This window comes from Chanodichthys erythropterus, chromosome 20, assembly GCF_024489055.1.
Source record: "Chanodichthys erythropterus isolate Z2021 chromosome 20, ASM2448905v1, whole genome shotgun sequence".
NCBI lineage: Eukaryota > Metazoa > Chordata > Actinopteri > Cypriniformes > Xenocyprididae > Chanodichthys > Chanodichthys erythropterus.
The window spans coordinates 36,565,372-36,581,209 of NC_090240.1; the positions used below are offsets into that span (position 1 = coordinate 36,565,372).

A 15,838-nucleotide genomic window follows, 5' to 3' on the forward strand; every position below is an offset into this window, starting at 1 on the left:
GGGGTTGAGCCGATGTGGCCGATGAGAAATAATAGAATGGGCAGGACTAGGAAAATACACGGAAGGAGTTCGCGGATGTTTCGACCGCAGTGACGAGAGTAGGCCTCGGCGTCTTGGCATGCGGGGACCCGTTTGTTTGAGCTGATGCCCAAAGAGATGGATCGGTGGCGTTGTAATTGTTCCTAGTAAGGCCAGAGGATTGTGGCAAAGATTCCTTGAGGACGAAAGATTCTTCATCGGACGCAAAGAGATTAATTTCGGACATGTTGGGAACTTAGGGCGGGTCAGATACTGTAAAACTGTTGTGGAATATAGGTGATTCGACTGTGTCTACATATATATGCTTTCACTCATGGTGATTGGGTAGATATGTTGATTACTGATTGCTAACAGCTGGCTGAAATGACGTGATGATTAGTCATATTATTTGAACGTTGCTCCTCCTGAATTTTGTTAATAAAACATAATTTATATTCCACATTATTGCTGATGAGACAAATGTTCACAGACCTGTATGACATCAGGATGATCGTCAGTGTGTGAGATCTGCTCCAGCTCAGTGTTTCTCTTCTTTAGCTCAGTGATTTCCTGCTGCAGCTCTTTAATGAGATCTTCAGCCTGTTTCTCTGCTTCTTTCTGCTGTTCCTCCATCATCTTCAGCTCAGTAATTTCTTGCTTCAGCTCTTTAACGAGATCTTCAGCTTGTTTCTCTGCTTCTTTCTGCTGTTCCTCCTTCATCTTCAGCTCAGTGTTTCTTCTCTTCAGCTCAGTGATTTCCTGCTGCAGCTCTTTAATAAGATCTTCAGCCTGTTTCTCTGCTGCTTTCTGCTGTTCCTTCATCTTCAGCTGGTCCGACTGATATCTCTAAATGGATTGGATCAGATCAGTGAAGAGCCAAAAACTATAGATAAAAAAAGACAGTCCACTACTCTTAGTTATGAACAGAAGAAACTTCAGTGCACAATTATGGTGGAATAGGTCCCGCCTTCTAAGTAAAAGAGCCAATCGCTGATTCATCAAGTCTTTGTGACACTGCAGCTGCTGTTAGAAGCTTCGGTTCTCATAGAAACCTGAGACTCATGCATATGACTGCACATGAGCATTGGCTCGTCTAGCCTGAAAAATAAGCTTTTTTAATGCAATTTGAGCATAAGAAACAACATCTATGGGACGGTCCATGTCAGATTGTGTTGCTGATTTGAAATGTTATTTAATTGCAAGTTAGACTAGCAGTTTTTTTTAGATTTCAGGATTCCCCCACTGAAATAGATAGGACTTGGTATTGGATGTTGAAATAGCTGTCTGGAGTAGAGCTTAGATCGGGCCCAACAAATCAAGCCCGACCCTACCCGAGCCCGAGCACGTTGTGTCCGAGCCCGGCCCGGCCCGACACATTCATACGCAGGTGCTGCTGTGCTAGATCATTTAGGCTACGGGGGGAGCTGCGCAGTTATATATATATATATATATATATATATCTATATATATATATATATATATATATATATATATATATATATAAAAACTATTAATAAATGAGCAAAAATTGGTCACTCAATTTTAAATATTCAAATATTTTAATTATCATAATTAAAGTTTTAATTTTATTAAATTGAACAAGCACAACATTCAGCATTCAATCAAATATTCTTAAAGATTAATTATTATTAATGTTACTTCAACATATTGTTATTTCAACATAATATGTGTGTGAGCAACAAGCAAGATTCAACAACCAAGCATTTGTAAATTCGGTGACAGCGTGTGTTACGAGTGTGACCGCGGTGCCGGCGCCTCCATGTCATTATTATATTGTCTGCTATATTGCTTTTTATGTATTAAATCCAGGCAATTGGTTGATGAAAAATGTATTAAAATTAAGATACAATTTATACTAAACGAAATTCACTTTAAAGAAAATCTTTCTTCAAAACAAAACTTAAACTTGAAACTATATGTGTTATTTAATGGCTAAAACACGTAGGCTACTACAGACTCTCTTTTTGTTCAAATTGCAGGACATTCATTTAATTCTGAATTTTGCACATGTAAGTTGAAGGGCATTTGTTTGTGCATAGTAAAACATATCTGTAACATTTATCAAGTTCATAATTGTGCGTGCATTTATTAATTATTTTCTTAATGAATAATACGACAAGGAAGAAGCATGTAAACTTGCGTTGTTTGTTTATTTAGAAGCCCCCGTTTTTTTTTTGCTGTCATAGGCGAGCAGCCTGCTGCATTTAATGCAGGAGACAAAGCCAACACATATGTTGTCACTCCCCATGACTAGTTTAAAATGTTTCCATACCTCAGATTTTCCTCCAAACTTAATCAAAGTTAATTCTCCTATTTTAATTTTTTTTCTTTGCTTCTTCAAGCTCCATGTTGCACTTAAGCTACTGAATAGTATAGCATGCACAGCAGGTGTGATGCGTCACGTGTGCGAGACTGCGAGTGGACGAGATGCTGCGCATGACACGTGATGTACTTTATCAAGGGCCCGACCCGACCCGGCCCGAGGAGGTCGGGTCGAGTCCGGGTTCGGGCTCGGGCAGAGAATCTAAGCTCTAGTCTGGAGGTCTTGCAAATATGGCTGTCATGTGAACAGACTTTCCTTGAAAGGGACCTTGGAAGAGCTCAACACTGAGTGATTTCTCTTTATCTTTATCCCCACCCCCCAACTGGACAAAGTTACATTAAAAGTTATATTTTTAAGCTGGTTTGCCTCTGCATTCTAACAGCGCTCAGCAATGTCAAAATGACTTGAGAAGGCTAATCAAATCAAAGAAGACAGGTTTTACTGTTCACCGAAGCTTAGTGAATTTTAATGGTGAAAATGTTGAGGGAAGATTTAAGTACCTAAACATTTAATACTAGTATTTGACAACTGTTTGTCAGGGTTGAGGTAAGGGATGAGGTGAGGACTCAGAAATGCAGGCTTTTGTTTGTTATAAAACAAAACAACAACAACAACAAAACACCTGTGGGGGAAAACAGTACCAGTCAGCTTGGCTTGGCAGGACAAGTCTTGGTAGCAGGACACAACATGGCTTCAGAAATCAGGACACAAGGAATGTAGGACAACGTACTGTCACATGACTGAAAACACAAGGATAATAAATTGGGAGCAAACAAGGCAGGAAACAAGGGAGAGCATGTGGGGCAGCTGACATTACTGCAGTCTGATCCTCTCTGCCTCGCTGCTGAATAGTTTGAGTCTGTAGCTCCGTAGTGCTTGTTTTGAATCTATTTATTATAATTACTTGTCTATTTTATCATCACCATATATCTGATATTGCCTATCACATTAATCTGACATCGCTAGCATTTAATCCTTTAATCCAAATCGCTATCACAGCACGTTAGCACTTCGCTGGCTTGTTAGCTTGCCATCCAGGCCACAAACCTTCCTTTTCTCTCACGCGGACACGCGCTCCTTTTTCTACGACGAGTCGATCAAACAACTGTGTAAGTTGGATCACTCTACAAACATGGTGAGTCATGTCATCCTCTCCTTTTCTTGTTACTTGCACTGCCTGTCACATGCATAGTATAGCTCTCTCTGTCAGTGGTGAGATTTACACATGTGATATGTGACATGTGACACATGTGAGAGAGAATCTCAGAATTAGAGACACGCATCCAAACTTTGAGGTTAGTAAGAATGCAAGGGCTTTAGATAATGTTTTGGATGCGACTAGCTTAGTGAACTCATTGTTCGGTTCCGTCTGTAGAGCAATTAAGTCACTGTGAGGCGGCCTAGCCCCGGAAAATACCACTCTTCCGCTCTGATTAGAACGTCAAACAGGTTCTCCCCACTCAGTGACGCACCCACTGAGAATCCTGTTGAAAGTGCCCTAGTTATTGGTGATTCTATTACATGGAACATGAAAATAGTCACATGTTTGCCGGGAGCCAGAACACCTGACATCAAAGTAAATTTAAAAGTGCTGGCTAATGCTAATCATAAATACTCTAAGATTATTAGTCACATCGGCATTAATGATGTTCGACTTTGCCAGTTGGAGATGACTAAAATTAACATTAAAGAGGTGTGTGAACTCGCAAGTACAATGTCAGGAGAAGTAATTTGCTCTGGCCCTCTTCCTTCCTGAGTGATGAGATAGTTAGCAGATTATCATCACTCAGTGGCTGGCTGTCTAAGTGGTGTCCGCAGAATAATAAAGGTTTCATAAACAATTGGAAAGGTTTTTGGGGCAGACCTGACCTGTTGAAAAGAGATGGTATTCATCCGTCCCGGGATGGTGCTGCTCTTCTCTCTAGTAATATGGCACATAGTCTTAGAGCTGAAACATGACAAACTAGGGCTGGGCGAGAAAACAGAGCTTGCGAAGCAAGTTTGGTTGCATTAACAAAGGCACTCGTTCTCTGGTAACCTAGCAACGTAGGGAGTGACACGCTAACAGCCAATCATGTAACAGTATCAATTTTGGTTGCGCCATATCGTTGTTTCGTGCTGGATTCCTCTTCAATAACCGGTGACTGATAAGCAGAAAATGAGTGCCGCAGCAAGCGAGGAAACTGTAAATAAAAGAGGAAAAGTGTTCATTGTGACTTTAGACTAGGATGACCACCTGACTATTGATCTGTTGCAGGACAGTAGATGTGATTTTGCGGGACACATGAGACAGATAAATTTACAACTATTATGCTATGTTGATTTACATTTGTTGGCAAACTTGGCATATGCGCCGATTAATGTTTCTGCCGGTGGGTGCCCACACTATAATGTTGCGCTTATGGCAACATTAAATCCTGGAGAGAAGACAATTCTAGATTCACGGCTGCACATGCAGGACAACAAAAGTTTGAGCGCGCAGATGTGATATCTGAGCGAGAGCGCGCGCACGTCCAGTTTTGTGCAAGGGAGTCCGCCTGTGAGTGGGGAGATTGGCGTTTGATGCGCGAGGCGTTTGATGCACGCTCGACATTTTTCAATATAATAACGCCATAGAACCCGCATTAAATGAAATATTAACGTGAGAAGAAAGTTGTGTCTGAATTTCGCAATTTTGTACTGGTTAAAACAAATGGAGAATATCTCGTTTTTCTGTAGGTGCTCGACCATTTCCGTGTGTGGCGCTTGATCGCCGCCGTTCGTTGGAAATATTTAACATCAGGATGGATGATTACATGCTTTAAATCATCGATTTGGGCAGCTTTGAGCAGCTCTTGAGGTTATCATCTAGTATGTGAGATGAAATACTTGCTGGTGTAGTTGTGTTTACTGACTTTGATGAGGCCTGCTCTTTGCCTGTCCACTCAGTCAGTTGTCATCGGCGGGAAAACCTCTCTATGAATCCGCTGGTTGGTTATTTTCACAGCTAGAATATGATGGCTGCACAAATAGATTTTTAAATGCTCACAGTTTTTATTATATTTATTACTGTGGTATTGTAATTTCAGGGATGAAAAAAATTACAGACATAAATGAAATGCGGGACACTACTTAAGTCTTGCGGGACAAAGCTCCTAATTTCGGGACTGTCCCGCAAAATGCAGGGCGGGTGGTCACCCTACTTTAGACTTATGTTTACATTTTAATTATTTGAGTTTTCCTTGGTTGTTGACATTTCTGTCTTAATAACTGAGGGGATTATGATCAGAGGAAGGTTAAGTTTAAAATAAAAATGTTTAAATGTAATATATTTTTCTCCTGGTCCTCATTTTAAATGGGTCATAAAAAATATCAATAATTATCGATATCGACCGATATGAAACACTGATATCGTGATACAGTTTTCAGCCATATCTCCCAGCCCTATGACAAACTGGGGCCCAGGACAGGAAAAAGGAGCAGACAGACTGGCTAAACCGACTGTCTACTAGCTGCCTCACGTCACAGAAGTCAGATAAATCCCAACACATAGAAACTCTTACACCTAGATATTATCACATAGAGACTGTGTCTGTACCCCGAATTAGTAAATACAAAAAAATTCCAAACCCATATAAGGGTAAAAATTATTTGATGATCAACAAATAAAAAACAGAGATAGTACTGATAAACAAATGATAAAGCTTTGGGTTGTGTAATATTAGATCCCTTTCTTCAAAAGCACTTTTTGTAAATTATATTATCACAGACAATAATCTAGATGTGCTGTGTTTGTCAGAAACCTGGCTAAAACCGGACGATTACATTACTTTAAATGAGCCTAGGCCTGAAGGTTACGATTATTGCCATATTTCTCGTCAGAAAGGCAAAAGGGGAGGTGATGCTGTAATTTATAGTAATCTCTTCAGTGTTACTCAAAAGTCTTTCAAATATAATTCCTTCGAAGTGATGGTGCTTTATGTAACGTTATGTAAGTTGACATTTGTGCTGGCTACTGTATACAGGCCACCAAGACACCATACAGACTTTATCAAAGAGTTTGCAGATTTTCTATCACAGTTAGTACTAGCTGCAGATAAAGTCCTTGTTCCCGGTGATTTTAATATCCATGTAGATAATGATGAAAAAGTGACTGCATGTTGTTTTTCCTACTATTTCGAAATTACATAGGTATTTTGTATTGAACATAACTCTGGATCACAATGTCATAGAGACAAGGGGGCAGGCTCATTTTACTCAGGCAACCAATCAGTCTCTCAGGATCACTGTGAAGCTATCAAGCCATGCCATAGCAACCATTTAGAGCACCCTAGCAACAAGTTCCATAGACTTCCATTCAAAAAGAGCAAAGGAACATTTTTGGATAGAAGTGTCATAGAAACATGATGGTGGGCTCTTTTGACTCAAGCTAGCAAACAGGACTTCCAAATGCTTCACATGTTAACAATTAGCTTAGGGTTTAAACACGACATAAACAAGTCAAAATGTGTTAGCATCATTCTAACAGCATTCTAATCATGTTAGCATAATGTTAGAAACATGCTAATCATGTTAGCATCTTGTAAAAAACATGCTAGCAACATGCCAATTATGTTAGCATAATGTTAGCAACATGCAAATCATGTTAGCATCTTGTTAAAAACATGCTTGCAACATGCGGTGCGTCCCAATTCGCGTACTTATGCACTATTCTATGATGTTTTTAAGTACAAATAGTGTGAGTAGTGCGTTCACACAGAAAATTTCAAAAAGAAAAAGTGCACTTTAAATACCAGGATGATGCACTAAATTAACGGAAAAACGAAGTGTGGAATGTTGGACACTTCATGCACTCAGCTGCCGCAGCTTTAATGATGTAGGGGAGGGGAAGGGAGGATCAGACTCCATTGTTAAATGACAAAATAACCTTATACAATTCACGCACTACACGGATGAGTGCATAGTGCACAAGTACATAGTGTGTAAGTGCATAGTGTATAGTGTAACTATACATAACAATGGTAATCATGTTAGCATCATGTTAGCAACATGCTACTCATGTTAGCATTTTTTGCTAAAAACATGCTAGCACAATGCTAATCATGTTAGCATCATGCAAGCAACATGCTAATCATGTTAACATCTAACTAAAAACATGTTAACAACATGGTAATCATGTTAGCATCATGTTAGCAAACATGCTAATCATGTTAGCATATTGGTAAAAAACATGCTAGCAGCATGCTAATGGTGTTTGCATCATGTTAGCATTTTGTTAAAAACATGCTAGCAACATGGTTATCATGGTAACATAATGCTAGCACCATGCTAATCATGTTAGCATCTCACTAAAACATGCTAGCACGATGGTAATCATGTTAGCATCATGCTGATCAAGTGTTTTGAGTTTTGCCACTGCAAGCACCATTCACATTTTCTTCAGGAAATGTACATTCTAGTTCTTTTTCTGTTCTTTTTTTCTTTTTGCTTTCCTGTTAATCCATTTAAATCCTTTATTTGTTACTTTTAACTTCCAGCTGATCTGCTGAGACCATTGCATCGCAAACACCAAATCACCCCACACTCCTAAACCAATGCACTTACACACACACACACTCACTCACGGTGTATTGTGTAGACAAGATGATCAACACTGCTACCAACAGGACACCCAGACCAATAATCATCCCGTTTGAAATGTAGACGGTTCGAGATGAAGTAAAGAAACCATCATTGGAGGCAAGAGTCTGTAAAAAGAGAAAGATTCAGTTCAAGTAACACTTCTCAAAGAAAGATCACAAAGCTTGTCCAAAGTTGTGGCCCAAAATGCAAGAAGAACAATGATTTTAATCAGATTTTCACTCACTTTTCTCAGCTTTACCGAGTGTTTGATCTCTTGAATCTTCTTCATTCTCTTCTGGATCATCTGCTGCTCATCTATCTGTGTCTGAACCAGATGATGATGCATACAGAGAAAATCATATTTAGCAGTGAATTTATTGTTTGATCTTCTGACATTTTTTTTATTATTATTATTTTATTAGAATAATAAATGTAAAACAAAATTCAAAATTTTTGTCTCCTGACTTTTAGTCCATGTCTGTCAGCTTTGAAGGTAACATACTCTACGTTGCATTCTCAAAAGCTGACAAAATTAACTTTTAGGTGATTTATGAACCAACATCAACAGGAAAACTGCATTTCACAGTGTGTTTAAAGTATTTTGTAACTCTTTACCTTCTTCTCTCGACTCTCCTCCTCTATAGGAACAGTGTTGTGAGTCCTGTGTTCTCCTTCAGTGCAGGACAGACAAACACACGTCTGATCATCTCTGCAGAACATCTCCAGAGGTCTCTCGTGTTTCTGGCATATATAATCCTCCAGATTTTCCACAGCTTTGATCAGTGTGTGTTTCTTTAGACGTGGGACTCTGAGATGAGGCTCCAGATGATCATCACAGTAAGAGCTTTGACATGTCAGGCAGGACTTCACAGCTTTCTGCTTTCTTTCATCACAGATGTCACAGAGCACCTCAGATTCTCCTAGATCGAGCTTCTCCTTAAAGTGTTGCACAACCTCTCTGAGTGTTGAATTAATCTTGAGATCATGACTTTTGCTGAATGTTTCTTTACAGAATGGACAGAAGCAGGACTGTGTGTTCGTCCAGCACTTGCTCAGGCAGGTTCTGCAGAAGTTGTGTCCACATGGAGTGGTGACTGGATCAGTGAACACTTCCAGACAGATGGAGCACTGGAGCTCCTCATTTAGTGCTGGACCACTGGAGGATGCCATGACTGAAAAGATATGTAATAGCAATATGTCATCTACATTGCTGGATAATTCTAATAAGTATTTTTACGCACAGGGTAAAAGTTTAGTTGTTTAGCACAGTCTACAGATGCCGTAACTACACCATTCTATGGCCAAAAATTATCATTCAGTAATTCACAAGTAGCAAAGTATATTAACAAAATATTTCTTTCCATGCAACCTCTAAATAAAGAGGACAACCAGTAGGTTGTGTATTTCTATATGTCATGGACAAGCCATGCAACCAGATGCGTAGAAGGCGTTAGAAGCTGTTGGAAACTATGGCACTAAGTGTTACCTGAGTTTTATTTTATGAGCATCATACATTACTACAATCTCTTGAATAAATTATTCTTTCACAGTCATTTGTCTCCACCTAATGGCAAAATAATGTAAATGATAAAGTCATTATTTTAAGTGCTATTTTCAAAAGGTGATAACTATTTTGATCGCTTTCACTGACTTTGCGATGTGTTTCTCTTTCTTTGAAGCGCTGGGTAGTTTCACATCGCTTTCTCTCATCCACTTGAACTTGAGACGCATAGATAATGACACATTTTGAACAAAATTGGGTAACTTCTGTTGACCTCGTCTATAAGCAATGACTAAAATAAAGAAATTTAATTTGAATTAATATCGATTTTGGAATAAGAATAATAATATATATATATTTTTAATTTATTTTAAAATCATAAACAACAACAACAACAATAAAAGCAATAGTTAGGTGAATCAAAGTTTTTCTCCCAGCCCTAATGTTTATATAAAGCAGTCGTCCATGAGGGGCTGTCGCTTTACTTTTATTTTGTTGTTTATTTTATGATTAAATTTTACTTCCATAGTTCGCTGGTTCCTGCTTCCTTCTTGCTTGAGCCTTAACATTGTTACAGTTATAATGTTTATTATGAGTTTATTTTTTCAGTTTATTTTTTTACCAAATCTCCCCAAATTGATATGCAGTCAAATAAAAATGTTTTTTTAATCTGTAAATTTACTGTATGAGTTTGCAGTAGACATAAAATGATAATACTGTTTAATATCATTTATCATTATAAACATTTTTTTTTCTCAAATTAGTCTTTTTCTTAAAAGGAGTGGTGTATGTGTGGGTTAAACTAACTTTTGTGTCATCAAAACTTACACAAGGTTTTCCTTTGGACATCGACTTCCTTTTTCTCTTTGTTTCTCTGTTTGATTTTTCCATCATCTTCATGATCAAAATCCTCTTCTTCTGCTGTTACTGAACCTCCAGATCTCCTCTTCTCTCCATCTTCTGATGTTTCTTCTCCTGCTTCCTCACACAAGTCAGAGATAAGAAACTGGACCTGGTTTTCTTTGAGTATCTTCTCCACTCTTTCAAGTATCTCAGAGTGCAATCCTGATTTTCTTTCATCAAACTGAAGATGTTCACCTCCACACTCCTTTATTAATTGATGAATACAGCTACTGTTTATCTCTCTCTCATCAGTCAACACTAAAGTGTGTATAGGAGCCTCCTTACTGAATTCATTCAGCACATATTTCACTCTATGTCTGTCATTGTCACTGAAGTCGTTCTGCTGCTGTACAAGTATGATCACATGAGGTCCAGGAGCAGACAGATTCACACACTCTTTCACTCCCTGTGTGATCTGAGAGTTTGACAGATTTGGCTGCAGCAGGTGAGGAGTGTTGATGACTGTGACGTCTCTGTCCTTCAGTTTTCCTCTGTGTTTCTCAATGTTCAGCTCTACATCAGCAGGTGCTTCACTCTCAAACGCTGCTCTTCCTAAGATGAAGTTTCCCACTCTGTTGTTTTCTGTTATATTCTTCCCCAGCAGAACAATCCTCAAATCACTCACTGGAACACAGAACACAAATAACAGTAAAACTCGACCCGTGATCCATGAACAGAGATTTCAGATTGAAGGTAATGGACCAGATCAACAACTGCCATTGAGATGAGTGGAGATGTTAACACAATCTTACACTACCAGTCCGAACTGTAAGAGCTTTTTAAAAGAAGTGTCTTCTGCTCACCAAGGCTTGATTTATTTGATCCAAAATACAGCAAAAACAATAATATTGTGAAATATTTTTACAATTTAAAATATCGTCTTGGTTACAGGTAACCTGAAGGAGGGAACGGAGACGTACGTCAGGCAGATCAATGAATAGGAATCTTGCTAGAGAGGCCAATCTGCTTCGAGTGTAACTAAAACGAGCCAATGCACATTGGCATGTAATCATATGCAGCAGCAGCTCACCTCGCAGTGTGGGTATATAATGAGCAGCAGGTGCGTTGCATCTTCAGGTTTTAATTTTGGAGCAGAACAGGTTAATTGGCAGCATCTGTGGGGTCCAGCGACGGGGCGTACGTCTCCGTTCCCTCCTTTCGAGACGTTCCCATTCAGTCGGTCAAGTTCGATGTATGTCGGACAGACGACAAATAGGAATCCCTATCAAAGCGCCACAGGGGCTGCCCCCTTCCAGCACTCTGTGCAAGCCTCCTGTACCCCCTTGCCTACAGACAGTAGGACAGGGCTAACACAGAGAGTGTTGATCACTGCTGTTCCTCAAGAAACCCATTCAGTGAGACTATTGGATAACACTGGGAAAGCGTACCCTTTCACTGGAAAGGAACGCTGCGGAAGCCACATCCTTCCCCGAACGAGTTATGTGGAGAAGTACATATGGACTAACCCTGTAGGGCAGTACTACATATGGAAGAACTGGGGTGACTTCAACCTGATTAGAGGTGGGTTCTCCCAGAGGGAAAGACACAGGCTTCGTTTAGGAGCAACCATGGAACTACACATATGGGATCCCTGTAGGGTCACACATATGGTACCCAGCCTAAATCCGGTTCTCAAGGATACAACGGAATATAGGCCTGGTGCCAGACACGCCACCACGTCAGCTGCCAAGGGAGATCGGAGGACTCAACAGGGTCTGCCTTCTAGGGACTCTCTGGAATAATAAACGCATGTAAGCGCAGCAAGCTGACACTAAGCCGAGGCCTCTCCGTCCCTCTGACCTGTGATGAGAACACGGGAGGAGACCGGCTTGACACAAAGGCTATAGAATCTAGCGATTGTGTTATGTGTCGCCCAGCCCGCAGCTCTTAAATATCTGTCATGAGCCAGCGCCCAGGAGGATACAACACCTCTCGTAGAGTGAGCATGCAACCTATGCAGGCAGGGCATGCCTTGTGCTTGTTAACCCAAGGCGATGGCATCCATCCAATGGGCCATCTCCTGCTTGGAGACAGCCTTTCCCTTCTGCTGGCCTCCGTAATAGACGAAGAGCTAGTCTGAGGTCCTGAGGCTTTGGGTTCTGTCTATGCACAGTCGCAAAAGTGCGAACTGGACAGAGCAAAGCCAGGGCTGGGTCTGCCTCCTCTGGGGGCAGCGCTTGCAGGCTCATTACCTGGTCCCTAAAGGGAGTGGTAGGAACCTTGGGCACATAGCCAGGCCGGGGTCTCAGTACCACATGGCTGTCACCCGGCCCGAACTCTAGGCAAGATTTGTTGACTGAAAATGCCTGCAGGTCCCCTACCCTCTTGATAGAGGCCAATGCAACCAGTGGCAAAGTCTTCATAGACAAAATCTTTAAGTCTGCTGGCTTCAAGGGCTCAAAGGGAGCATTCTTGAGTTCTCGAAACACCAGAGCAAGGTCCCAAGAGGGTATGGAGGGGGGTCAAGGAGGATCTAACCGTCTTGCCCCCATAAGGAACTTGACGACCGTGTTTACCAACAGACTTGCTATCGATGTGGTCGTAGTATGCAGATATAGCGGCAGGACGGGAGGGGGACATCCTACGCTCCAACCCTTGCTGCAAGAATGAAAGCACAGCTCTGATCAAACATCTTCGGGGGTCTTCTCGATGAACAGGTTCCACTTCAAGGCGTAAGCACATGTCGGGGGGGTAAGTCACCTAGAACCTCTGCATCCCGTCCAAGGACCAGACATGGAGTTTCCAGAGGTCTGGACGCAGGTGCGAAAGAGTGCCCTGTCTCTGAGAAAGAAGGTCTTTCCTCTGAGGAATGCGCCAGGGAGGGGCTGTCGTGAGGAGCGAGAGTTCCGGGAACCAGGTCTGGTTGGGCCAATAGGGCGCAACTAGCAGGACCTGCTCCTCGTCCTCCCTGACTCTGCACAAGGTCTGTGCAAGTAGGATCACTGGGGGAAATGCCAAGGCCCCGGGGCCAGCTGTGTGCCAATGCATCTGTCCCGAGTGAGACATTATCTGGCCGAGGGCCTGCGCTGTACCTTTGATCATGGTTAGACAACAAGCGCAGCTCAACCCCGGCTCAGAACTACCATCATGCCTAAAGAGTGCCTTGACCTCACATGCAGGGTGGGTGTGGTTTGCGCACAGCCACCCTACCCAAGAGGGTAGTGAGAGAGGAAAAAACTTTATGCAGATTTTGGCACTTTTGGCATTCTATATTTATGGCACCAATATAGCTCCACACATAGTTTTCCATGCACATCTGGAACACCAGGGAAAGCATGGCTGTAAACTCTGAATCTGAGTCAGCATAAGCACAAACCATTACAGTGGGCGGCGTCACCCTCATTTCCAGAGCATAACAGCCATCTCTCCGATGCTGCAATCGACATCTGACCCTCAGCTGGAGCCTTAAATTAAATGCTAGGTTCCCCTATGAGAAGGGCCAGCAATCCAGCACAGAGCGAGCGCTGGATTGCCGTCACAACCCACACTGCAGCCCGACAGCTCAATGGCACATGACATGCAGAGGAGCGAGAGGTTTGCTCTCGCTGATCTCCACGGTCTCCCAGAGTGTCGGGCTGACCCATGGCTGTGGTTTTACACACAAGCGGCAGCTGGCCAACAACAGAGGTGACTCAAGCTTCCCGGAGAAAGCAAAGTAACGACCGGCGACCGATACGAAAACATGAGCCACCCACGCACATCATTTCAGCATGCACCCAGACATGTGAAGCAATGATCGTGGCCGTCAGTGAGGACAGGAAACGACCGCATCCAGAAACACACAAATAGAATGTCATCTTTAAAAAGACGCAAGTTCTTCTTGTGTAAGCTCTTTTAGGGACTTTACTCTTTTGCTGAAGCACGCAGGGTAACGGCCGCCGCGACTCAGACAGGGATTGTGTGCAGCCTGTCGTGTGCTCTCTCTCTCTCTTTGAAGGCGCTTACTCTTACCAGCTGTAAAATGGCTTTCAGCACTCAAAAGTACCGTACTGGCTGTGAGAACAGCCATCTGATGCTGTAAAACAGCAATTTGCTCAATAATGGCAAACGAAACAATAAACAGAAAACAAAGAGAGGACTTCGACCCCACTGCTGTGCTGTTCGCTCACACTCAAACAAAAAAAAAGTTCAACCAAAAAGCTTGACTCGTCTTCTAGCAGACACTTACTTGCAGAGAGCATGAACAAACACTGTTTGGCTCCGAAGCAAAAAGCTGAAGAAGCAACTGTTTTGCATTTGAATCAAATATAATTCATTTCTGTGATCAAAGATGAATTTTCAGCATCATTACTCCAGTCTTCAGTATCACATGATCCTTCAGAAATCATTCTAATATGATGATTTGCTGCTCAAGAAACATTTCTGATTATTATCAAAATTTAAAACAGTTTTTCAGGATTATTTGATGAATAGAAAGTTCAAAAGAACAGCACTTATCTGAAAATGAATGCTCTTGTATAATTATCACTACAGTTCAAAGGTTTGGGGTCAGTAAGAGTATGAGATATAAACTTCCCTTTAGACACACAGTTTCTCAAGGATTTTGATATTTGCAGTACTGAATGTTATGATTTATCATATTTGTTGACTTACTATTAGGTCGGTCAATGGATGGACTTCCACGTCTTCTTTGAACTGCAAATGAAATAACATGGAATTTAAAATTTGGAAAATTCTTTTACCAAATTCTGTTATCATCTTTATTTATCAAAGAAATAATTCACACAAAAATAACAGTTTGACAACATGTATTATTCCACCTCAGTACTATACTCTTTCTTTCAGAATACACAAAAACATGGGGATAAATAAATAACAAATTATTTCAACACTATTTACATCTGCATAATCGTTTTTTTATTTATATGTTTGTTTTATGTTTACCACCAGTCATGTGCTTTCTTGTCAGAGTGATCTTTGCACTGTCTTTACAGACTTCTATTCAATTCAATAGAATTTCAATAAACATGGTATTTTATCTTGTTAAACACACTTATTTGGTCTGATTTGATTCTTACCTGAACTAGACGCCATTCCGTCCACACGGAGCGTTTAGGTGTATACGCAAAAATGTTGTATCGGATAGATGTTTCGTCCAGAAGAATCAGGCCTCTTTTCACAAGGTCTCTGTGGAACAAAAGTGGGCATTTCTGTATTTGTGGGTGTTTTCAAACTTGTAGGAGTTTATGCAACGAGAATGATCCCCTTCACCCGACCCCACCCCTAAATCATGTAACGCTCTCAAAACTCCTCTCTGTTTATGGCCTCGCCCATCAATCATTAATGTCCTGCAGAGACCTGTACCTGTTTTCAGAAGGTGAATCACGTTTCAAGCACTGATTTTCAGCAGCGGCGCTTCAATGTGATGACATAAAAAAGACAGAGTAAGGCAAAATAATGGCAAGAAAACTCATGTGCATGACGGTTGGAACGCAGCGCGCTCAGTGTAGTCAGGTTCATTAACAAATGAC

At 41.2% G+C, this 15,838-nt stretch overlaps 1 protein-coding gene across 3 annotated transcripts in view; it reads right to left on the reverse strand.

The window, feature by feature from the left end:
• LOC137009852 (E3 ubiquitin-protein ligase TRIM39-like) overlaps positions 1-15,507 on the reverse strand; it is a 33,004-nt gene extending 17,497 nt beyond the window's left edge. For all 3 annotated transcript variants that reach the window (XR_010892968.1, XM_067372431.1, XM_067372433.1), the window contains exons 1-7: positions 15,386-15,507; positions 14,961-15,002; positions 10,293-10,991; positions 8,579-9,135; positions 8,208-8,288; positions 7,966-8,088; positions 511-864 (exon numbers count right to left, since the gene is read on the reverse strand). Coding sequence is in view for 2 of the 3 variants with exons in the window: in XM_067372431.1 (XP_067228532.1) it covers positions 511-864; positions 7,966-8,088; positions 8,208-8,288; positions 8,579-9,135; positions 10,293-10,991; positions 14,961-15,002; positions 15,386-15,401 (1,872 nt within the window). In the remaining variant the exon portion in view is untranslated. The remainder of the gene's footprint in view (positions 1-510; positions 865-7,965; positions 8,089-8,207; positions 8,289-8,578; positions 9,136-10,292; positions 10,992-14,960; positions 15,003-15,385) is intronic.
• Positions 15,508-15,838: the final 331 nt, after the last annotated feature.